This window comes from Mauremys reevesii, linkage group 7 (assembly GCF_016161935.1).
Source record: "Mauremys reevesii isolate NIE-2019 linkage group 7, ASM1616193v1, whole genome shotgun sequence".
NCBI lineage: Eukaryota > Metazoa > Chordata > Testudines > Geoemydidae > Mauremys > Mauremys reevesii.
The window spans coordinates 99,079,678-99,105,446 of record NC_052629.1 but is presented as its reverse complement, the minus strand read 5'-3'; the positions used below and the strand labels follow the sequence as shown (position 1 = coordinate 99,105,446).

General features: G+C 42.5%; 2 protein-coding genes across 2 annotated transcripts in view; one reads left to right on the top strand and one right to left on the bottom strand.

Moving 5' to 3' along the window:
* Positions 1-858: 858 nt before the first annotated feature.
* Positions 859-23,940, bottom strand: IL17RB (interleukin 17 receptor B). Its single transcript, XM_039546614.1, has 11 exons — positions 23,828-23,940; positions 22,198-22,222; positions 17,459-17,599; positions 15,473-15,600; positions 14,357-14,483; positions 12,489-12,536; positions 10,990-11,141; positions 9,103-9,168; positions 7,795-7,876; positions 6,344-6,448; positions 859-2,331 (listed from the first exon to the last, which is right to left on the bottom strand). Exons 1-11 carry the CDS (start codon positions 23,897-23,899, stop codon positions 1,691-1,693), a joined length of 1,587 nt encoding a protein of 528 aa, XP_039402548.1. The 5' UTR covers positions 23,900-23,940; the 3' UTR covers positions 859-1,690.
* Positions 15,221-25,769, top strand: part of CHDH (choline dehydrogenase) — a 69,182-nt gene continuing 58,633 nt past the window's right edge. Inside the window, exon 1 of the transcript XR_005601141.1 lies at positions 15,221-15,277. The gene's annotated coding sequence lies outside the window, so the exon portion shown is untranslated. The remainder of the gene's footprint in view (positions 15,278-25,769) is intronic.

The following is a 25,769-nucleotide window of genomic DNA, read 5'->3' as shown; positions in this document are numbered from 1 at the left end:
CACTCATTTCTCACTAACAAGTCACTGTGTCATCACACAAGTGGGGGGACAATGCTATGGTAGCCCAGGAAGGCTGGGGGTAGAATGGAATCAACAGGTGGGGTTGTTGCAGAAGCACCCCCTGTGAATAGCATACAGCTCAAAATTTCTGCTGGATCTGACACAGAGCAGCTGTGCTCTCTGGTTCTATGATACAGTGGTTCTCTAGTACACTTGCCCAAATTCTAGACAGGACTGATTCTATTTTTAGATACCAAAAAGGAGGGATTGACTCAGGGAGTCATTCCCAATTTTGGCTTTTCCGCCCCTGGCTAAGAGCAGCCAGGGGCACTTATGACAGCAACAGATGGTGCAGTGCAAAAGGACTGGTAGCCACGATCATCTTATTACCAATTTAAGGTATGGTAGATGGTGCGATATGGCTGGTAACCATCTCTGCTATCATGCAAAAGCAAAAGCATGCTGCTGTGTAGCGCTGCTGAATCGCCTCTGTCAGCGGCATCTAGTACACATACGGTGACAGTCACAAAAGGCAAAACAGGCTCCATGATTGCCATGCTATGGCATCTGCCAGGGCAATCCAGGGAAAAAAGGCACGAAATGCTTGTCTGCCGTTGCTTTCCCAGCGGAAGAAGTGACTGACGACATTTACCCAGAACCACCCGCGACAATGATTTTTGCCCCATCAGGCACTGGGATCTCAACCCGGAAATTCCAAGGGGCGGGGGAGGCTGCGGGAACTATGGGATAGCTACAGAATAGCTACCCACAGTGCAATGCTCCAGAAATCGACGCTAGCCTCCGACCGTGGACGCACACCACCGATTTAATGTGTTTAGTGTGGCCGCGCACACTCGATTTTATACAATCTGTTTTGCTAAACCGGTTTATGTAAATTCGGAATAATCCCGTAGTGTAGACGTACCCTTAAATACACTTAAGTTCCATAGCAGTTGAGCATCAGACACTCCAAGAAGAGAAGTGCTATAACTATTATATAAATGTATTAAATCCTTTATTTACACTACAAAACTTACTCAGACACAAATTTATCATATAGGAGTATAATAATCTTGTAGCATTAACAGTCCAGAGGAGGACATGAAGTTTTAGTTACAATTAAATCCAATAAGCAGATCAAGGGAAAAAACCTGCTAACATATGCATAAGATAAATTTAAACAATCTTATGAAACACAGAAAATGGTAATTTTTCTCCTCTCATCAGAAAGTGATTCAAGATATTTTCCCCTCATGTTTTAATTTACCTGTTTTTCTCTTTTTTTAGAATTGTTTTAAACATAAGACCAAATCATGCCCCAAAGTCTATAGGACCATTCATTTTTTAAAAGTTTGTTTTATTTTCCAAATACAATATGGTAACAATGATAATTCCATATCAAATTGACAATACCTATCTTTTCATTCTGTACTCTTTTCTGTAATTCTAAAAACTAGCTTTATAATTAAATGACTAGCTTTAAATATTTCTTCATAATTATATAAAGGAGTTTACAATACATTGGTGAATGGGTGACTACCTCTCCTATGTAGACTTTTATAGCTTCAGTTTCTCTTAACTGATTTTTGCCCTGATCCTGCAATTAAGCAGTGAAAAGGCTGAAAGTAAAGCTTGTTTTATCCAGAATTAATTTCACCAAAGCAAACTCATTTCAAATCCATCAAGTGCCTTACAAAATCATATTCTGCTGCTGCTGAGACCATGTTGATATTGTAGAACATAATTTATTGTATTCCTCAGTTTGTATACATTTGGTGGTAGGGCTCCAACCACACACTAATTTTCTATTTGTGCCATGGGCCTGCCTATTTGAACTAGAAAGATCTCTATAAAAGATGTCAATGTCCTTCATAAGACAATATTTTGGACAGCTGTTGAGAGCACTTGGGAGAGTGTCTTTTGAATTTATTTCATTAAAAGAAACCACCATGTATTTGTGCAGAGAAGATATATTTTTCATATCACTGCAGAAGAAGTTAAATGCAAGAGTGAACATACACTCAGAGTTATCTTTGTGGTTTCCTATGCTTTCATGGCAAACAGCATCACACTCAGTAATGCTATATCTTGAACTGAGGAAAATTATCTTATCTGCAATTTCTTTCTGAATAGCAAGCCATTGTACTGGGCCTTGTTCCGCAATTCTCCTTTTCTGCCACATATCAATAATGACATCACTTTGACAGTGCTTTTGCAGAAATTCAGCAAAAGCCAGGACTGTATGCTGAAAACACACTTCTTTTGGATAGATAACCAGTACTTTAACCGGTTGTTGTAACTCTGCACGATGGAAGAATATTTTCTTTGTATCTGTTAAATTAAAAAAAACCATATACTGTATTGAATTTAAATATTTTTAGCAGCAAATAAAATCAACATTTGAATGACTTCCTAAACTAGCTAGGGAGGAGTTATGTACTTGTAAAAAAAATTTATTCCGGAAGGTTCATTTTTTAAAAGGTTATATTATGCAAGTCAATCACTAAATCAGGGCCTGGCAACCTCTGGCACGTGGCCTGCCAGGGTAAGCAGCCAGGCCAGTTTGTTTACCTGCTGCGTCCGCAGGTTCAGCCGATCATGGCTCTCACTGTCTGCGGTTCGCTGCTCCAGGCCAATGGGGGTTGCAGGAATCCGCGGCCAGCACATCCATCGTCCTGCACCGCTTCCTGCAGCCCCCATTGGCCTGGAGCGGTGAACTGCAGCCAGTGGGAGCCGCGATCGGCTGAACCTGTGGACGCAGCAAGTAAACAAAGTGGCCCGGCCTGCCAGGGTGCTTACCCTGGTGTGCCATGTGCCAAAGGTTGCTGATCCCTGCACTAAATCAACCCTCATTTTGACTCCAAACACCATCTACTAGGAAACTGCTGACACTGGTTGTCAAATTAGTCAGTGTGTTCCCATGAACCAATGCTGAAAATAGACTGACAAAACAGTTTTTACTACTACGAGACAGTACAGGTTCCATTGTGTCCCAGTCACCTTTCTGTAACAGTGCTGAAAACAGTTTTGTGCCATTTAATGTAAAACTGTCCTCACTCTGAAAACATCAATGTTAATTTTCAGAACTCAATGATCTAGAATTATTTTTTTGACTAATTTTGTTTCTCTTTTTGAGGATGTGGTTTAAAATTGTCTCGCTGACAATAGGTGGAGTCTTTTTCAGATTCATGCATTTGTTTCTACTTGATGGCCATGACTTCTAAAGCAAAGGAGAGAGGAAGTGTAATAAAACAGTGCTGAAATAAAGTGCATGCTGCCTACACAATGAGTATCCAAGAGCTAGTCTAGATATTTGTCAAATGGTATAATCTCCAGCTAAAACCAAAGATGATCAGTTTAGTAAGAACCATATCCACAGTTTTGTTTCTCTGTATTTTAGAAACATAATTCTAGTAGGTGAAGTATAGGATGGAAATTAGGACATCTAAGAGGGAAATTAGCCAAAGAACCTCTCAGTATAGCTGAAGCAGGAAGATGACATGAAAATGGGTGGGTTTGCTGAACTACCCAAGAGCTAAGAGGGAGCATTTGAGGAGAACAAAGCCATTGCAGAGACATTAAATGGTTTCTTTGCTTCATTCCTCACCACAGACAATGCTGGGGAGATACCTACTCTTTTCAGATAATAAAGATGAGATGCTGTTTAAAACCAAGGGGTTAGGAGGTGCTGAGCAAACTAAGATGAGCATCAAAAATTACCAGGACCTGATGAGCAAAGAGTTCTGAATGAGGAATCATGGGGCTAACAAAAAATAGGCACTAGGTACTGTATCAGAAGTCTGGAGGGTAGTAAAATGGTGTGCCTATTGTGACAGACCCAGACCAGTGGGGTACAGGAGTCTGGTAGAGGGCAAATATACCCGTCACTGGATGAGTAGTTTTCTGTTCCCTGAGTGACCAGAGCAGGGGCTGCACTAGAGTAATCAGGAACCTGCTAGAACCAATTCAGGCAGACAGGCTGATTAGATCACCTACAGCCAATCAAGGCAGGCTAATCAGGGCACCTGGGTTTAAAAAGGAGCTCACTCGAGTCAGGCAAGGGGGAGCCAGAGGAGAGGAAGTGTGTGTGAGGAGCTGGGAGCAAGAGGCACAAGGAGCTGAGAGGGAGAGGGTATGCTGCTGGAGGACTAAGGAGTACAAGCATTATCAGACACCAGGAGGAAGGTCCTGTGGTGAGGATAAAGAAGGTGTTTGGAGGAGGCCATGGGGAAGTAGCCCAGGGAGTTGTAGCTGTCGCGCAGCTGTTCCAAGAGGCACTATAGACAGCTGCAATCCACAGGGCCCTGGGCTGGAACCCGGAGTAGAGGGCGGGCCCTGGTTCCCCCCAAACCCCCCAACTCCTGATCAGACACAGGAGGAGTTGATCCAGACTGTGGGGACGATCACTGAGGTGAGCAAATCTGCCAATAAGTGCAGGACCCACCAAGGTAGAGGAGGAACTTTGTCACACTATTTAAAAAAAAAAAAGGCATCAAGGCTTATCCTTGGAATTACATACTAGTGACCTTTACTTAAATGTGAGGTAAACTGGTTGAAACATCTAGGGTTGCAAAATACCTAGACTACTGTGATAGTTTAGGGATAAGACAGCCTGGCTTCTGTACAGAAAAATCATGGCCCATTAGTAGAATTCTTCATGTCAACAAAACAGTAGATTAAGAAAAGCAGCCAGTAGATATAATTTATTTGGACTTCCTAAGAGCCTCTAATAAAGTCCCTCACCAGAGGCAATTAAGGAAAGTCGGTGGATGTAGATTAGTAAAGAAACTGGTTAAAAATCAAAGAGAGCAGGAATAAATCAGTTTTAAACATTGCAAAAAGTTGGGGAATATCAATGTTCCCTACTAGGACTGGTGTTTACTATATTTATTATTCAAGTGGAAAATAATCAGTGAGGGAGGGGGCAAAACTTGCAGATGACATTTATTTAGGTTAGTCAAGACTGGCATAAGCTGTCATGAGTATCAAAGTGATCTAAAAAAAGCTAGGAAAAGGGGCAGCACAAAAGCTGCAAAAATACCATGCTGATAATTACAAGGTCATTCCCATTGAAATGAAAAAAAATTAATAGGCATTGTGGGGTACTGGATTAACTACCACCAAGCGATGGAAGGAAAAAGACTTGAGCATCTTTGGGACAGCTCCACAAAAACCTGTTCAATGAAACTGAAAGATGACATGTAAAACTGGCCAAGGAAATACTTTTTTAACCCACTGAATTATTAACCTGTTTAATTCATTGACGCACATAACCACTGAGGCAAGAGAGAGCCTACTAGGATTAAAAAAAGATGATACTTTTATATTGATGATAACATCTACAGAAAATCAGAGGTATAAATCCTTGTTTCAAGGCATAAACCAAGCCAGACACTGATCTTGGATGTTTAGGAAGAAACTTCCCTTATGTGCAGGCTATTCCATAAGTGAAGTCTCTTGCACTTTCCTGTCAAGCATCTGGTACTAGGCATTATCATAGATGAGATACTGAACTAGAGAAATCACTGGTGTGATCCAATATGGTGACTCCTCTACATCTATCTTAGTTCTATATGGGCTTTGCTTGAGGCAGTGCTTCTTATAAATGATGTCATCTGAGACTTTTCTACTTCTGGTTTGCACCTAAAACATAAGTCTTCTCTTCCCACCTTACTATTCTTCTGTCTCCTCTAGAGACATGCATACACAGGGCCGGCTCCAGACCCCAGCGCGCCAAGTGCGCGCTTGGGGCGGCATTTTGCCGGCAGGGCGGCAGGCGGCTCCAGCAGACCTTCCGCAGTCATGCCTGTGGGAGGTCCACCGGAGCCGCGGGACCAGCAGACCTCCCGCAGGCATGACTGCGGAAGGTCCGCCGGAGCCGCCTGCCGCCCTCTCAGCGCACCCTCCGCAGGCACGTCTGCAAGAGGTCCCCCGGAGCCGCGGGACCAGCAGCGCGCCCCCTGCGGCATGCCGCCGTGCTTGGGGCGGCCAAATTCCTAGAGCCGCCCCTGTGCATACAAAACAAGTAATGAATCTAGTGATCCCTAGAATTGGGCACAATTTGTGTTTTAGGTAATTTTTAAACTACTGTTTTGTTTTTTTAACTATAAATAAATAGTTATAGGATCGAACATTTACCCTGAAATGGACATAAGTGAAGAGCGGGCTAAGAGTTTCCTAAATAAGGGTATAGTAATGCTTGCTTGTTGTGATATTTAAAAGATATGCTATATAAATGCACTGCAATACCTTTAATATGAAGTGCCTCACTAAAAGGAAGCTGACGTAAAGATCAAAGAACCTTAAAGTAAGGCTTTTTCAAAAGAGTAAGTAAAGGTCTTACCATGGTTCCTGAAAAATACTACAGCAGCAATCACACACACAGTTACAAATAAAGCAACAAGGATGAAACACACATATCTTCCAGTTGAATCAATTGTGATGCTCCCTAAAAGAGAGAACCGTAAGTCTTCAACGAGGAACCTTTTGAATAATTGACTTTAAAGAAAAAAAAAAAGGCTTCTGGTTACTTAGCAATCGTACTGAGCATTTCCAGCCTGCATACATGAAAGAGAAATTGCACTAAAATATGACTTCCCAAAAAGGTTATGCAGAAATGTTAACACTTGCTGAAGAACTTGAGAAACCCTGTTCTCTACACTGCAGCAGGTGCTGTCTTCTTCCCATCCTACTTCCTTAGGCCTGGTCTACACTGGGGGGGGGGGGGAGGTTCGAACTAAGGTATGCAAGTTCAGCTACGCGAATAGCGTAGCTGAACTCGAAGTACCTTAGTTCGAAGTACTTACCCGTCCTCACGGCGCGGGATCGAAGTCCGCGGCTCCCCCATTGACTCCGCCACCGCCGTTCGCGGTGGTGGAGTTCCGGAGTAGACGGGAGCGCGTTCGGAGTTCGATATATCGTGCCTAGTTGAGACGCGATATATCGAACTCCGAGAAGTCAATCGCTACCCGCCGACCCAGGCGGGTAGTATGGACGTACCCTTAAGTTTCCTTCCATGTCCCTGCGAGACACTAGCAAATACTTCCTCCTCCCAGCAGATTGACATCCCATGGGCCATTCTGACCTCTCTCTGCTGTTTTGTCAAAACTGATAGTTGTTAACTGGCTTTAATTTATGTAGTTTATGCAATGTATTTAGCATGAAAACAAATATTTTGGAAGGAGTGCTCTAAGAGGAAGGATAATGAAAGACAAAGTAAACCAAGGACTTTAAAGGGACTGCCAGAGGTACAGCATCTGATCCTAGAGTGCTCATTTTGTACTTAGCCTTAACGTTAATCCTTCCCGTGCTGCCAGTTGTTGCTTACGGTACTAACAAGACTGTCCCATCCTGGTCTGTCATGCTGTTTGGCAGAATGGCGAACTTGTGTTTCAATAACTTAACCTATCTTTGTTTAAAAAAAAAAAATTGTTGGCCTATTGCTCAACCCCCCAGCCTGACGGACCAGTGGAGTGCTGTCCATCTGGTCTGCCTTTGACCTGTCCAGTTTAGGTGGCCCTACCAGGAGTTAACTGCTGCCACCACAGCTCTGAGGGGCATTGGAACACAGAAGCCTTTCTACCATATCAAGCTGCAGTCCCTAGGGAAGGATCTTTATAGAAGTCTCTGAAATTCAAATTTTTCTTTACCAAAGAGTAACTGCTCTAGACTTGAAAGCATAAAGAGAGACACAATGGTACGTCAGTGGAAATAGTAAGAGACAGAACAAGCCATAATTCCTACTTCATCTATTTTGAACACTGAAACAATTCTGATGATAAATGCTCAACTAACCATTACTGTGGTTTTGAACGCATGTTAGGGTTCCTTTGTGCCTTCGACAATCATATTTGCATTTGGCAAAATACGGAATGATCTGAAGAAAAAAGTAGACGAAAAATTTGAATATGCAGACAAATAAATACTTAGCGACAGCTTTATTCCTTCCTGTTTCTTTTATCCTGCTTGACCCTTTGGTGTCCTATTCTGACTACTGAGTTTCTTAAAGAGACTTTATCACGTGACAATACATAAACCTTAAAAGTACTTTCCTTACTAATAACTTATTATTCTGCTGGTTTATCTTGTGTATGACCATGTTACTGCAATGCCTGGGCTGCAAACACTAATTGGGAATATTTAAACAATAAATTTGTTAAAATTAAATAGTTTTCAAATGAATTTCATTGAACCACTTCTTTTCATTTTAGTAATTTCAATAAAACCTAGATTTGGGGCTTAAACTGCCTGTGTCCATTTAAATGATGCACATCGATAACAGGAATAAAGAGCCCAGTACATGTGTCTTCTCAGGCTGAAAGGCAAAATACTTTATTAACATATGCTCTCTATGAAGCTGTACTTCATAAGAGTCAAGGCTTTTCTATATTCTCTTGGTGGTTCTATAACTGAGAAATGCACCTGAGACTTATTGGAGTTGAGCTCAGAGTAAGGTATATAATTGAAAATTGGCTGCTATACCATCATATATAAACCTCAGTTTGGGTACCAATAGTTTATATGCAACCACAATTTTGGGCCCACACTGAAATTAATGGGAAAACTCCTATTGATTTCTGTGGCTCAGCTTATTATCCTAAAGCTTATTATGAACCTCACCGTTGTGTATACAGAACAAGAATACACAATCCCAACCTTAAATGGACCAATTTAGAATCCAGTCATTTGTAGATGTTTTTTAAGAATAAATATAGACTCCGGATAATACATTTTGTACCCAAAAGACAAGAATCAAGAATCTGAAAACAGTTCTGTGAGTGTGGATCTGAACCCCCCCCCAGTAATACCAAGACCTCAGTGTAAATATATTAAACACGGTTGTCTTAAGTGTTGTAGCACAGGAGAATTATACTGTGCAGTTTATTTAATCACTGTTAGTAGAAACAAAACTTATGTCCAGTAATCCATGTCCATGATGTTCATTTAATACAGTACAAAGGTGAACTTGAAATCAAGAGCTACACAGTATTGCACACAGGTTTACTGGACATTAGTCAGAAACAATGTAGTATTTGCATACAATTCATTCATTTTAAAGAAGCTACTTTTCCCATTGCAAATTCAATCAAAATTGAACTTTACCTGAACAGAAATATTGTTGCTTTGATCACTCACTGGTATTCTAACAGAAGTTCTAGTTTCATTGATCTAATGCAGATAGAAACCCCCAGGAAAAAAAAGTTGAAGCAAACATGTTACACAAAGAAATAATTTAAAAATAATACATAGTGAAAATCTATTTAAGGAATTGATCAGATTTATTGACACTATTAAATATAATATACATCTGTTATTTTAAGTGATGATTATATCATTTTTTAATCTGACCTCTTGGCTAGGTAAGAAAAAAATTCAGAATAGCTCAGTATGTAACCTTCATTAAGAATAAGTTTGAGTTTAGGTAACGCTTATCTAAACTAGTACTGTATTACCATTTTACTGTGTATTATTCCACCTTCCCTGTAGAACACTCCCAATCTGAAAAGGTTACAAATCGAAGCATTTTTAAAATCTTAATGATAAATGGGAAAACCATGAAGTAGCACCATGGGGAGCAAAATGTTTTAATCATAGAAGATTAGGGTTGGAAGAGACCTCAGGAGGTCATCTAGTCCAACCCCCTGCTCAAAGCAGGACCAACACCAACTAAATCATCCCAGCCAGGGCTTTGTCAAGCTGGGCCTTAAAAACCTCTAAGGATGGAGATTCTACCACCTCCCTAGGTAACCACTTCCAATGCTTCGCCACCCTCCTAGTGAAATAATTTTTCCTAATAGCCAACCTAGACCTCCCCCACTGCAATTTGAGACTATTGCTTCTTGTTCTGTCATCTGCCATCACTGAGAACAGCCTAGCTCCATCCTCTGTGGAACCCCCCTTCAGGTAGTTGAAGACTGCTATCAAATCCCCCCTCACTCTTCTGCAGACTAAATAAACCCAGTTCCCTCAGCCTCTCCTCATAAGTCATGTGCCCCAGCCCCCTAATCATTTTCGTTGCCTTCCGCTGGACTCTCTTCAATTTGCTCACATCCTTTCTGTAGTGGGGAGCCCAAAACTGGATGCAATACTCCAGATGTAATCCCCAGGTCCTTTTCTGCAGAACTGCTGCTTAGCCAGTCGGTCCCCAGCCTGCAGCAGTGCATGGGATTCTTCCGTTCTAAGTGCAGGACTCTGCACTTGTCTCTGTTGAACCTCATCAGATTTCTTTTGGCCCAATCCTCCAATTTGTCTAGGTTACTCTGGACCCTATCCCTACCCTATCTACCTTCCCCCCCCCCCCGCTTAGTGTCATCTGCGAACCTTCTGAGGGTGCAATCCATCCCATCATCCAGCTCATTAATAAAGATGAACAAAACCGGCCCCTGGGGCACTCTGCTTGATACCAGCTGCCAACTGGACATCGATCTGTTGATCAATACCCATTGTGCACAACAATCTATCCACCATATAGTCCATTCATCCAGTCCATACTTTTTAAACTTGCTGGCAAGAAAACTGTGGGAGACCATATGAAAAGCTTTGCTAAAGCCAAGATTTATCACATCCACTGCTTTCCCCATATCCACACAGCCAGTGGACAGTGTGTGCTGCAGGTTATTGACTAGACCTTCCAAATTAGCAGAACTCAAATAGGCTCTGGGATTTTATCCAATTCTCTTACCACCTGAAGCACAAAGAAAAGCTTACTGCCTTCTTGGGGGAAAGGACCATAATTATTGGAGCACAGCTCTTCCTAAAGTAGGCTGTCATTCTCCTAGAACCCAGCACACAGACTTCTCATGGTCTGCTGGCCAGTTCCTCTAATTTGTCTGAAAAAAGCATGTCCTCTGCTAACTTGGTAAAAAGGGTTGTAATGTAGATTGTCATAAAAGAGAGGAAAAATAAAAGAAATTGGATTTACCATTTTTGGGTATCTAAAAGAGCATGTGTATGTTTTAATGTTAGCTGTTATATGTACAAGAAAAATACCTTTGTCGTCAAATCCCGTTCAATAGGTACATCACATTTCTCACACTCATAGAGAAGTATGGTATATTTGGTCCCAAGGCTACTTGTGGTAAAATTCACTTCCACTTCTGCCTCTATTTTACATGCAGTTATATTTGGATTCCACAGACTTCCTGCGGGTTGTAAAGAATACAGCTTAAAATTCTTAATAACTGCCTACGTGCTGGAAGAAGTTCCATTGTGAATGTAAAAGGTGCCAGACTGACAGCCCACGAGACTGGCTGCCTGTTTGGACAGCATGGGCAGTGGCAAAACAATTGCCCCACAGTGCCCTAATTCTGACCAGCAGAGAGAACCCCCAGAAGTGAGAAAACGGGCTAAATTCCACACCCATTCACTTGTTGGTCTCTCTGCTGAAGTGCCCTATTGGGGGGAGAGGGAGTGTGTCTCAGAGTGGCTAGTCAGAAGAGTGGTTGGTCAAAGTAGCTATGTTGCTGCTGAGTTCAGGCATTTATATTTTAAAATGAACGTAGCAAGCATATCCTGCATATGGGATAGCTCAGTGGTTTGAGCATTGGCTTGCTAAACCCAGGGTTGTGAGTTCAATCCTTGAAGAGGCCAGTTAGGGATCTGGGGCAAAAATTGGTCCTGCTAGTGAAGGCAGGGGCTGGACTAGATGACCTTTCAAGGTCCCTTCCAGTTCTAGGAGATTGGTATATCTCCAATTATTATTACCTATTTAAGACTCAAAACAAATTCAGAAAGGCTTTTTTAGCCTCCTCCCTGCCAGATCCTGCATGGAATTCCTTTGCCTCATCACAGGTGCCTTTTGCAATCTGGGCACCTGTCCAATGGTAACTGGACTAACTCTACCAGCTCATAAACACATGCCAAATTAATCTCTAAATCCCACAATATATTAGATTAGGAAGTATGGAAATAGCCTCTAATTTAGACTGTGCCTACTGCTACTTTAGGAATGTGCAGGATTCTCAAACTTCTGATTTCAGGGGAATTCAAATTTGGTGCCAGAAGCAAGATTCACATTTAGGTCTCTGCTTCCTATTTAACAGCTGCAGCCTTCACTCCATAGCTGTGATTGGGGTTTGCACATGGTCAGATCTGATATGACACACAAGACACCAGCTATCAGCATAATGCTATCACATTCTTTATTACAAAGAATGTCAGAAAGGATACAAGGAGAGCTATTTGCCAAAACTACAGGGGACAAGATAGTTTGATTTCAATATTTGCACATTTTCATGGGATTTTTTTATTTAATTAGTCTCAAAGGGCAGATAGTCCCTTGTGGATAAATATAATCTTGTGAAGAGTTATGAGCAGTTTTCTTTCTTCTCATTGGCTGCATATATATCCTGGCACTGAAATTGGCCCCCAGGTGTCCATCCCCCCTTTTTAGTATTTTAAAGACTTTATAAGGAAGAAAATAAATATCAAGGTTGTGCATATTGCTACATTTGTGAAAATAAATCCAAGGATATATCTATTGTACTTACCCACTTCTATGCAACTTTTGCTGTATTTCATTACATTATCTTTACAACCTGTGGATTTAAATGGATTTTATATACTTTAGCAAATATATTATCTCTTTGCAGCTACATATTTTCATTGGAGCCTATCACGTACACATACGAAGTTATTTCTCACCAACAAACTGTAGATATTACAATTAGAGTTATTTGCTTTCCTGGGCAGCTTCTATGAAATGAGCTCCATGAACAGCATTCTCATCTCCTCATTCAGTTCTCCCATTTTGGAAGTGTCACCATGTTTCTCCTCTGTCTCAGGCACAAAAATGTTGGCAGCTCTGCTCATGTAGGCAGCTAACAACACTGCAGACACATGTTTCTCTTCAGATAAAAGGTTCTGGTGACAACTTATGAACCCAAACAAAAAAAAACTTGAGGTCTTTCCAATAGCATTAGAAGCCTCTTCACACGTAATACATGCATCTACCTCCACTACAGAATGTTGGTCCCCCCACTACAGATGTGGGATGTGGACAAATTGGAGAGAGAGTCCAGTGGAGGGCAACAAAAATTATTAGTGGGCTGGGGCGCATGACTTATGAGGAGAAGCTGAGGGAACTGGTCTTGTTTAGTCTGCAGAAGAGAAGAGAGTGAGGGGGGATTTGATAGCAGCCTTCAACTACCTGAAGGGGGGTTTCAAAGAGGATGGAGCGAGGCTGTTCTCAGTGACGGCAGATGACAGAACAAGAAGCAGTGGTCTCAAGTTGCAGTGGGTGAGATTTAGATTGGATATTGGGAAACACTATTTTACTAGGAGGCTGGTGAAGCACTGGAATGGGTTACCTAGGGAGGTGGTGGAATCTCCATCCTTAGAGGTTTTTAAGGCCCGGCTTGATAAAGCCCTGGCTGGGATGATTTAGTTTGTGTTGGTCCTGCTTTGAGCAGGGGATTAGACTAGATGACCTCCTGAGGTCTCTTCCAAACCTAATACTCTATAATTCTATGATCTTACCACAAATTAAAAAAAAAGCCCCTTAACTGCTTCCTCTGCTTTTTAATTGTCTACCTCCCAGCTGTCAAAATCTAAACAAGAAAAGACAAGACAAGGCCATGCCTGCTTACAGTGATTTAAAAATAAAGTGAATATAGTGCTTTTTAAAGATGCCAAAATGACAGCCTTGGAAGGGGACTATCTTCTATCTGTCTACAGAACAAGTACAGCACAGGCAGAAGCACCTTAACCTTGGTGGGAGGTCCAAATCTAGATATGAAAGTAGTGTGGATACCCATATAGCCTCCTGAGTGCCAAGATGGATGCCAGTTATTGTAGTATCACTTGTGATGGTGCTTGTTGTGGTATGGAAACCTTGTTCACTAGGAACTGGACAGATCTCAAATACTCATTTCACAGAGTCACCAAACAAGGATTGGTCACTCAGAATCACCTGAGTCATCTGCCCCCCACCCCCTTTTTGCAACAATTAGCCTATTACCAAGCTGCCTTATAGTTTCAGCAATTAGTTTATTAAGAACTAAAAGTGAGAATAAAGGTAGTCACAGGTGTGACATCATAAAAAACAAAACAAAAATCTAAAACAGTTTTCTGCTTTAAAAATCTGACTTTACCTGTTACTAGAAGTTAGAGAGAAAGAAAGTAGGGAAGAGAAAGGAGAGCTTGGAAGGAAATAGTAACTAAGGATGTGTTATCAAAGCTGAATTAATTATCTCTGCATCTACATGTTTATTATGCAGTCTGTTTAAACATAAAAATACATTTGTTTTTGTTGATTCCTAGCTTTTCAAAACATCCTGTACAACAAAGTCTAGAAAGAATTCAGTATCATAAATGAAATTTTCATATGAACCAGGTTAAATAGAAACTGGCAAATTACCTGGTGAAGTTAACGTGATGGATTTTGATGGAGAATCCTCATCTATATTTGCAGGGGGAAGGTTGTAAGCACTGATAGAATAAAACATTTCTGGTTCTACAGGGAATCCAATGTAGTGGAACTGCCACTAAAACATAACAATTAAAACAGCAGTTTTGAGGGCCAAATTATTCTTTCAGTTATGCTTGGCAACTTCAGTGAACTCTGTGAGTTGTGCTGATATAACCGAGAAGAGAATTTTCCTCTCAAAACATTAAATACTGAAAGAGATACATTGAAACAGTGAACAATAGAATGTTAAGGTAATAGAATGTCTGAGATACACACTGCTGTGAAACTTGTTTGGTTCTTAAGATCCTGATACCAAAAATCATTCAGTAACTTTTCCAATATCAGTTTATGCCTGGTAGAAGAATTCAGAACAACACATTCAAATCCAGCTTTGAAAACCCAAGTTTTCTCCTCATCTTATTAATAATTAAAAAACAACAACTAACATTTGAAAGATACCACAAGGCTAATCATCCCCATCACTTTCATGAATCCACGGGAGCTAGATCAGGCATAGTCGGGGAGGTAGAAGTGCAGAAAGAAGGAGCAATGGCTCCACATCAAGCTGTCCCAGTTCCTCAATCCTTTAGAAATTCACCACGAGTGTATCATGGGGTTAGGGTTCCACAAGATTGGACAGGGCAGTCTGGGAGGAGGGCTGCCATCCAGGATACCATCCCTTGCCTCCTGATCGTGAAATGAACCCATCTGTCTGTATTATGTCACATTGGCTGCCCCTCTGTACTGTGAGCTCAACACACAGAGACAGCATGGGAGCAGAACTTATTGGGGAGACATGCTGCCATGGGAAAAGGCGCAGCTAGGTCCTCCACACAGATTTACCCTCTGCCAGTGTCTGAAAATATGCAGGTTTGTACCGCTAAACCCATTTTACTAAATTTTCTGAAGGAGTCCCATTTACAGCTCATTCTTTCCCAGCCCTCTATACATTAACTGTGACACAGAGGAATGATCTGGCCTTGATTTTTAAATGACACCTCCCTACTCTCTCCTCCCTAATAACAACAAATGACAAAATAATCACTTTTTTAAGAACGTTCTTACTCTTCTATTCCCCAACATGGTTTGACTTTGAAACTTCTCTGTGTAATTGCACCGAATACACTCAAAATGTTCTCTGATTCCTTTACTCATCACACAGATCTTTGTGGCTGTCAGTTCTTTGATGCTGGCTGGAAGTAAAGAAGAAAAATTGGTATTCATAGATATAAATATTTGCATAGATCTTTGCTGCTCATACATAAAGAAATAAAATAAACCTAGCACAGTATTAAACAGAGAAAACTATAGTGATACAATAGATTCTGGCATAAACTAATGAGAGCAATGATATTTTTAAGGCTGTCGTGATACTCTTAACCCTTTGGCTCTATTTACAGTATTAACCATGGTCCTAGCTATCACTATGTTTTTGTAATAACTAGTTCATGCCAGACTCATCTGACCAAGTTAAAACAAACTTGACTAAGTTAAGTCCATGCGCATCTCTTTTCACAGCTCAATCATATGTATACAGTACATCTATAACTACAACACTAACTTTATGTGTAGCAGTGCACTCTGGGAAAAATCTAGGCAGTTATCCCAGAGTGCCATAGCAAAGTTAGAGCATCAGTAGCAATATGTGAGGTAATATGCTTTGGGATGTCCTTCTACCAAAAAGCTGTGAGGAAGGAAAAGTGGCCATACACATGTATTATTAGGTGGGTTCTCCATATACAGCAAAGAAACAATGTTATGAACTGGTTAAAGGAAAACAACTATAAATCAGCATAAGCCATTATGGCTAGGATGGCATATGATTAATTGCTGTGCTTACTAACTGTTTATTAACTATGTTGTGTGTATATGATTAGAGCCAACTATGTCACTACCAAGTTACAAACTCAGTTCAAAGTTTGCTGCTGGAATATACCAGCTGCATTCACCCCAGTGATGCATACTTCACCCCCCACCCTGAAGATTGTTCATGAGATTTTCCCTCTACAAGGTTACAAAAAAGAGAGGTGGGGGGCTTACAATGAAGTCTGGAGCCAGCTGAGTATAAAAAAGCAATCTTTGATAGTGGCACATCAACTCATACATTGACACTTATCACAGCATATGTAGTGTTTTAGTGGTTTGTACTAAAAAGGAAAAATGCTTAAAATACTGAGATTTTTTGAGTACAAAGCAATGTCTGATTTCTAAAACTGTATTTCCATTACATTTGTACTATCATGACTATCCTTTGATTTTGCATGCACATGTATGTGCTAAGAATTGCCATGACAAAGATCACAGCAACCATGATTAAATGTAAGAGCAGCAGTTTTCAAACTTCATTGCACCACAGCCCTCTTCTGACAACAAAAATTACTACATGACCCCAGGTGGTGGGATGCGGAGGGGGGGAAAGAAGAGAGTGGGTGCGGAGCATGAGCCCTGCCACCCCTGGCTGAAGCCCTTGTGCTTTGGCTTCAGCCCTGGGGCCCCAGCAAGTCTAACACTGGCTCAGTTTGAGAACCACTCTGTTAGAGCAAACTGCACAATCCTCTAGACCCCCTGACCACATGATTCAGTTACTACTGTTAACAAAGAAAAAAATCATATGTGGGGGATGGGGAGAATGGAAGGTAGAGAGAAGCTGAAAAAGGAACAAACAATGACTTTTAAGATTGTGGTTTGTCGGTTAGAAAGCATGCCTGCAAGAGATTAACTGTAATTACCACGAGTTGATGGTCCCAATCTACTTCCCATTTGACAAGTGTCCCACATGAGAAAACTCAACAGCACAGTCCTCAATAACTGACACCATGGTTGGTAGTTTCTATGGAGAAGCCAAGTGTCAAATGGGTAATGCAGACACACTTGCTCTTAAAAGTGCTTCCTCCAGTTCAAGACTGAGGCAAGATGGCAGGGCAGCATAAAGAAGCTTTCACTGCCACTGTTGTTGTGTGCTTGGAGGACATCGGTGTTCAGGGCTGTTAATGCAACATGCTTCACAAATTTTATATTGTATAGTCTTATGTACTTGGATGTCACACCTACCATCCATGCTGAGGCTCCAGCTGATGTTTATACGATACGACCTGAAGTGTGTATCCACTTCTGTTTCAATTAACTGGGCACTGAGATTATGAAGATCTGCCGGTGTTAGACTGTGCCACTTTCTCAACTCATGAGCAGGCCCTTGCAAAAATCAGTAGACGTATTAAAAGTAGAGCAGCTACCTAGTATTTAAACACATTCCATATCTATCAATCACTCTGTCAATTCTACTGGTATTTTTCACCTGCTTATGCAAATAATCACTTTTTGTGTCTCAGAAACAAGAATTTACCATTAGGAAAACCACTCCTCTCCCATGCACCCAGCAGATTCCATTTCTGGCACTAACAGTTTATTTCAAAAACTCTGATTGTTCGTTCTCATGTAACTAAATGATACATTCTTTTCATGTGCTGTGAAACTTCAAATCAGATATATCTTATAAAGTCAGTCTGAGCATAAGTTTGGAAATCATGCACATTGATGACATTTGCAGTGTCTTTCCTGTATCAATAAGCACATTTAACCGTATTCAGTGTAAAACAGTTTTTTTTGTTTTTTTAACCAAGAAATTGAGCAATATCTAAAAAATGGAGGGGTAATGTCCTCCCAATGCCATCAACACAAATGAGATATCCCCAGGCTCTAAACTAGTACTGCTCCTGAGACAGTATGCTGAGCTGGGACAATGCAGTCATTGTCTCCTGTAAGAGATGAGAAGTTCTGCAATGAATGAATAAAGATATAGAACTACCTTCTCTACTGTGGTAGTGACTGAAACCACCCATATCATGTCAGTGTACCTGGCCAACAGTCAAGTGGGAGACAATTTGGAAGGGAGTCAAGTATTTGATAGAGACTGAGAGGAAAGAGATGGAGAAAATCCATCCTACTGGAAACAGTGTCTCTCTTATCAGAGAGAGAAAGCTTTAAAAAAAAAAAAGAAAAGCCAATGTTAATACTAAAGTGGCAGGAGCAAGGCCCACCTTATCAGGCAGTGCACCAGGGATACCAGGTTTGTATAATTTTTGGTGGTGCCCAAGGAGAGCCATCCAGTCCATAGGATGGACTGGGGCAACTGCCCTGGGCCCCGCGCTTTGGCGGGCCCCGTGCTTCAGGGGGACACTAGGCCCCCCGGGACCCCGTGTCCCCCTGAAGCTCGGGGCAGGGATAAGCACCACCGTGTTGCACAACGGATACTTGACAAAATTACTGGACTTAGTGATGGACACGGGTGTGTGTGTGTAATTATGTCATTCAGTCATTCAACCTGTAAAATAGCACAGAATTTTCCATGCTGAAAAAAACTCATAACCTAGCTAGTAATAAATAATAATAATAAATTAAACTCATATAATTAATGAAAAATGTGTGTATACTGAATATGAGATTATTACATATGAAATGAAAATGAGCTTGCTTTGGGATTTTACAAGACACTTACGTCGTTTAAACACATTTGGTACCCTGAGTAATGATAACACTTCTTGCAAATCACATAAATAGGGAACCCATGATCCCCTTCTGTCACCCCATTGCAAAGGCACAGGGGTTATTGCTGGCTGCTCTAGGGCTACAGAAAACCCTATGGGCAAAACATATGGAAAGAAGAGGATCAATTTATACAGACGGCTGAAGGGGGACTCCCATAGTGCATTAATTAACACTTAATAAATACATCAAAATTAAATACATTACAGAGATAAGAACCTGTCATGACAGACTTTACTTCATGAGACGCTCCAGAGAAAGAAGACCCAGAGGGAGTAATGATAGGGGGAATCCTAGGGAGGCCAAAGGGGCTGGTAGAGGGAGTGGACAGAGAACAAGGGTAAAGGCAGAGTCGCTGCAGGATTGACCCAGTCTTGTGCATCTCCCCTGTGGGTGGAAACACTGATCACTATTACTATTGGAGAGAACAATAGAATAGAATGCCCAGAAGAATGAATGACTTGAGGACAATTTCCTGAAGGGACCTTTACCCTTCCAGAGCTTTTCTAGCTCTGACATTTACATTTCTACACAGGGTGGTTTGTATGGTGACCAGATGTCCCGATTTTATAGGGACAGTCCCAATATTTGGGGTGTTTTGTTATATGGACTCCTATTACCTGCCACCCCCGTCCTGCTTTTTCACACTTGCTATCTGATCACCCTAGTGGTTTGGCCAACAGAAATAAAAATCTGCACATCTTCTGTGTGTTTTTTGGCCAATGGAAAAACAAGGTACAATTCAAATGACTTTTAAAATTGGCTATGAAACTGAGTTAACAAAATAAATGAGCTTATGAACAACCAGAAAATATACTTCTCAAGTGAAAAAATCTATAAATGGACTTCTTTGCAAAGAAATTGTAAGTTTTCTTACAGGAAAAGCCACAAACTGCCTGGAAAGGAAGAGTAGATTGAATTACTTGCCTCAGTGAAATTAAATACCCAGAGAATTGCTGTGCCTGTGATGATGATGACCGGGGCTTGCTCACTTGGGGCTCCCCCTTCCCATGCTATGGAGGCACGGCCAGGCAGGTCTACATCTGCAAGCAGACACTCTGCCTCAGGTGCAGCTCCCATTGGCCGTGGTGGCCAACAGGTTGGGAGCCTCCCAGCCAATGCGCTTGGGAGGGAGGGAGGGAGAGGCAAATGGGGAGATTGTAGTGAGCAGGGGAGGCAGCGAAGAGGGGAGCTGTCTCTGGAGGCACAAAGGGGGGGAATCTCTGGAGAGGGGTGATGGGGCATAGGGGCTGGTGGGGGTCTTTCCAGGGGGGCAGAGGGTTGTGTGGGTCTCTGTGGGATGGGGAGACAAGTGATGGACGGAGCCAGCTGCAGCCCGGGTCTGCTCTGTGAGGGAGGGAGAGAGGGTGAGGTTGCTATAGCCCCCCCAGGAAGCCGCCTCTATAGTCCGTATTTAATGCCAGTCCCAGGGTACACAACGCTGCTCCTCCCCCGTATCTCTCCCCCCCCCGTCTGTGTGTCTCTGCCTGACAGTGAGAGACTCCTGCTGCTCTCCCAGCCTGTGCCCCCCCAGCTGTGTCTGTGTGTGTGTGTCTGTCCGACAGTGAGAGACTCCAGCTGCTCTCCCTGCCTGTGCCCCCCAGCTGTGTCTGCCTGACAGTGAGAGACTCCTGCTGCTCTCCCTGCCTGTGCCCCCCAGCTGTGTCTGTGTGTGTCTGTCTGACAGTGAGAGACTCCCGCTGCTCTCCCTGCCTGTGCCCCCCCAGCTGTGTCTGCCTGACAGTGAGAGACTCCCGCTGCTCTCCCTGCCTGTGCCCCCCCAGCTGTGTCTGTGTGTGTCTGTCTGTCAGTGAGAGACTCCCGCTGCTCTCCCTGCCTGTGCCCCCCCAGCTGTGTCTGTGTGTGTGTCTGTCTGACAGTGAGAGACTCCCGCTGCTCTCCCTGCCTGTGCCCCCCCAGCTGTGTCTGTGTGTGTGTCTGTCTGACAGTGAGAGACTCCCGCTGCTCTCCCTGCCTGTGCCCCCCCAGCTGTGTCTGTGTGTGTCTGTCTGTCCGACAGTGAGAGACTCCCGCTGCTCTCCCTGCCTGTGCCCCCCCAGCTGTGTCTGCCTGACAGTGAGAGACTCCTGCTGCTCTCCCTGCCTGTGCCCCCCCCCAGCTGTGTCTGCCTGACAGTGAGAGACTCCCGCTGCTCTCCCTGCCTGTGCCCCCCCAGCTGTGGCTGTGTGTGTCTGCCTGACAGTGAGAGACTCCTGCTGCTCTCCCTGCCTGTGCCCCCCCCAGCTGTGTCTGTGTGTGTCTGTCTGACAGTGAGAGACTCCCGCTGCTCTCCCTGCCTGTGCCCCCCCAGCTGTGGCTGTGTGTGTCTGCCTGACAGTGAGAGACTCCTGCTGCTCTCCCTGCCTGTGCCCCCCCCAGCTGTGTCTGTGTGTGTCTGTCTGACAGTGAGAGACTCCCGCTGCTCTCCCTGCCTGTGCCCCCCCAGCTGTGTCTGTGTGTGTCTGTCTGTCAGTGAGAGACTCCCGCTGCTCTCTCTGCCTGTGCCCCCCAGCTGTGTCTGTGTGTGTCTGTCTGTCCGACAGTGAGAGACTCCCGCTGCTCTCCCTGCCTGTGCCCCCCCAGCTGTGTCTGCCTGACAGTGAGAGACTCCCGCTGCTCTCCCTGCCTGTGGCTCCCTCCTCGTCCCTGCTGTGGAGGCGCAGCCGGGAAGCCCTGGCAACGCCCCCACAGCGCCCATTGGCCCTGGTTTCTGGCCAATGACTGGGCTGGGAGCCGGGTGGGCTGGGGCCGGAGAGCCGGGACAGAGGCAGCCTGCAGAGCTACCCTGCCTCCGCCGAGACTCTCCGCAGCACACAGGGACACAGAGTGGGGGTGTCCCCGAGGTGAGAGCACCCCCATTGCCAGCCCATGGCGCGAGGGTCCCCCAAAGCACAGGGCCTGGGGCCCAAACATTGATGGAGCCGGGTGACCAGATAGCAAGTGTGAAAATCAGGACGTGTGTGTGTGTGTGTGTGTGTGTGTGTGTGAGAGAGAGAGAGAGAGAGAGAGAGAGAGAGCTAATAGGCACCTATATACGACAAAGTGGAAAGCCCTGACTATCGGAACTGCCCGTATAAAACTGGGACACCTGGTCACCCTAAGCCAGGCCCACCTTCATGAATACTGATAGAGCATATAACTCGCTGCCTATAGTCAGTTACTGAGTGTTTGAATAATCACAGATTAGCTATTTTTAATTAGGTACCTCCTTTTAACAGTGTAAAGAGATCCATTATATTTATACATACCAGTTTCGAAGCCACACTTAATAGACTGTAAGAAAGAAAGAAAGAAAACAGCATTAAAATAAAACAAACTGAATGCAGACAGATCTACTCTAAAGATAGAAAATCGCTATACTTTCAACATATTAAAATCCCAGCTTTAAAGAGACAGCATTAATTTGAAATAAAATCATGTTTCTGCCTGAAAATTATGTACATACTATACAGTAGTTACATGCACTGTCTAAAATTTCTAAAACTGAAATAAATTAGAGAATAAAATTATTGCTCTTTTAAAAACACAGGTTACTTCACTTTAAATAAAAATATCCTGCCAGATGTATAATCAGTTTAACAGTTTCCCTTGAACGCTGGTCAACTTCTCCTTGCTGCAAAGACTCAAACATCAACAGAGAAGAAGAAAAATCCATATAAGATATTTAAAGATTAATTTTTAAAAATTCGACATACTATAATGTATGTATTTCCCTCAGAAAGTGACAGCAGTGCACCTTTATATCATTGCTTCAATCATTTCTACAAGATTCGGACTCTATAAATACGCTGGTCTGTGTTTGCTAGTTTGCAGAATGGGGATGGACTGATGTAAAAAGCGACATAGCTATCTTACTTTTTTTCTTTTTCATTCTGCATTTTACATGTCCTTTTAATAGCAAAGTTGTAGTGCCACGATGACATTCTGTGACTAATGACACCTGGATATGACAGACTATCTTCCAGTTTAACAGCACTGACCCAGAAGAGAAGATCCTAACAATGTGCAATGTTGCCTGCTAGCAAAATGTTTTCATTTCAAATTTACACCTTTTAACATGGGGTTGAATGGCATCTAAGCACTGTGCAATAGACCAATGCAGAGTATCAGAGTCTGAATGAAAACACAACCAACCCACATACAGACAGCCAGAACCAAAGAAGCTGCCACCTATTAATCTAGTAGAATTTAGGGGATTGTGAGGCCTAAAATTATCTGGAGCCAGGTTTTTGAGGTACTGTTGTGCCTGGATGTCTAGGAATTTTGGTGCAATAGGAGCATCTATTAAAAAAGTATGGGAAGGGATATAAATCCTCATGCTTTGGGGTTTAAACCAATCTCTAGGAGGCTGAGGGTTCGGATGAGACCTTCATAGTGAGTATATTATCCAACATCTACCTACTGCTAGGTTTCTTTCACCTGACTGAAACGTCTGATGCTAGCCATTTTTGGAGATAGGATACTGGTTTCTTTTGGGAACGACTTGACAATCAGAAGTTACTGAGCAGGAGCACAGCCTGCTCTCATGCCTGTCATACACATATAATCCCCTCTCTTTGAAAATTCTTCCTCTACCTTCCCTGTGACTATCAACAGGTATTCTTGGGAAAGCAAGTGACAAATCCCCCTCCCCGTTAATTTAGGGGGAAAAATATACTGACTAATAGGAGCTGGGAGCAGACTCAAGGCAGTGTCCCACTCAGACAGAGAGGACGGTTACACAGCTGTCACCACCCACTCTGTGACATCCATCCCTTTCTAGTGCACAAAGAGTCAGTCACCTTTTGCACAGATTGGAGTGAAAAGCTCTTCAACTCCATTTGATGGGGAATGGGTAGAAGCGAAAAGGGTGGGTTATCCTCCCTCCTTGTATCTTACCGGCCAGTCTTGTCCCCAGGAACCACAGCTACTCAGCACCAAGATCAGCAGGATACCTACTGCCAGAGTCATCTCCACTTCCTGGGACCCTACTCACTACAGATCACTGAAAGCCTAAGCTCAATGCCCCTCCGCCTCCCTCACAGCCAATGTATTACTCAAAACTTTTCCCCTCCCACTCCCCCAGATTTGGCCTGTCAGCGAGTCTGAAAACACCGCAATAAAAGTCAACCCCTAAAGAGCTTTGGCTCAAAGCCAATACATAAACAGAAGAAGAAATACACACACTGTAACTTAGAGAAGTCACTTTTACAACACACAAGGAGTAGCAAAAACAAGGCTGAGAGTAAAACCTGACATTCCCCCTCCTGGAATCTTTCTGCTGTGCCTAGCTAGGCAGCAAGATCCCTCCCATTCTGGGGAAGCCTTATACCGTAGTTGAGGTCATGTAATTAATAAAACAATATCTCGCTGTACTTTCAGCTTTAACTCTTTGCATGCCTCGTTTTCTGGATTTTAGAGCTGCTCACCATGGACAGCAGTGGAGTGGTCAGCAACAAACAGTGATCAAGTCCTCAGACTGAATCCATCCCTGGTGTTACAGGGAAAGAATGGGCTGGTACTTGGTGTTGCTTTTTTGTGAGGCATAAAGAATATGTTTTTTTCCCCCCTCCCAGAACAAAGTTTTTTCCCCTCCTCGTTCTTTATGTTAGAAAGTCAGGTCCTGTCTGTGTGATGGGCACTAACATCCGGAGAACTAGCACAATAGTGACATCACAGGAACCAAGAGACTGAAACTGACCAATTGAGTGGGGAAGGATTTTTTTAAGTCTGGTTGCTTGAAAGCTCTAGTTTTCGTTTGTTTTTGTTAACCCATATTTAACTATAATAACCAACATTTTGGAGTAAGTATGTCTTTGTTAAAGGTTTAACTTCCTCTCTGCCCACCTCTTCAGTTTGGTTTTAGAGCCCACAGTAAAGTTTCTAAGACATTTAGAAGGTCCTCCAGCAAATCAGGGAAGATCAGATTTGACATTCTTAAGGTAAAAGAACATGCTGAGAAAAAAATAATCCCAAAAGACAAAAAAGTGCCAAACTTGGTTAAATTGCAAGTATAGACAAGGACAAACTGTTCAGCATAATTTTAGAAACATACACTTCTAGGCATGTGGTATACAAACATATAATTCTGATTTATAGAAAAATATACTGTGTCAACTTTATCATCTCAGGTCTGTAGATTTTGGTAATCATAGTAGGACTGAGTACCACTGTACACACACTTTAGGAGTAACTATATTGCTGTTATTGGCCTCAATGTCCTATGTATAGGTGCAATGAAAACATTAACTACTTGGCTCTTTGGTCCGTTCTTTCTAAATTAGCTAGCAGCAGTAATTTAAAAATAAATATTTAAAATCTTTAGAACATTTTTCAACAATTTGAAAGCCAACAAATTTAACACTGATAAAAGATTTATTTTTAACACAAGATACCATTGTGGCCAGTAACTTAGTAGGATTCAAAAAAGGATTAAATATTTATATGGAAAATATCCACATTTACATTGGATAGAATAAAATTATGTAATGGATAGAAAATGTATTGTTTCAGTGCCTATACCAGCTGACAGAGCTTCTGAAGAAACTGAACATATTATTCCGTCATTGTCCAATACACCTTCCTTCACCTTCGTTTGAATCAAACAGCAACCATTGTCAGAGCCAGGATACTGGCCTAGTTGATTACTGATCTGATTTGGTAAGGCAATTCCTATATTCTATGTTCCTAACTTATAGGAATGTTAAGGTAGGTTAGACATTTGAGGGTAGACTGCTTAACAATATGTTTAAACACATGAAAGAAAAAAAAAATCAATACCAAGCATGCTTTTTAATAGCTCCGAGTAGTCATCTTTTGAATAGGCCATAATGGTCTCAAG

Bases quoted from the DNA above. Each gene is read 5' to 3' on its own strand.
- IL17RB (XM_039546614.1), bottom strand. From the start codon at position 23,899: ATGACTCTGGCAGTAGGTATCCTGCTGATCTTGGTGCTGAGTAGCTGT. The intron at 17,600-22,197 runs GTATGTATAAAT...GATTTTTGCAAG, and splicing joins TAAGTGTGGCTTCGAAACTG to GGCCTGCTCATGAGTTGAGA. The intron at 15,601-17,458 runs GTAGGTGTGACA...CTTTACTTCCAG, and splicing joins CTGGAGCCTCAGCATGGATG to CCAGCATCAAAGAACTGACA.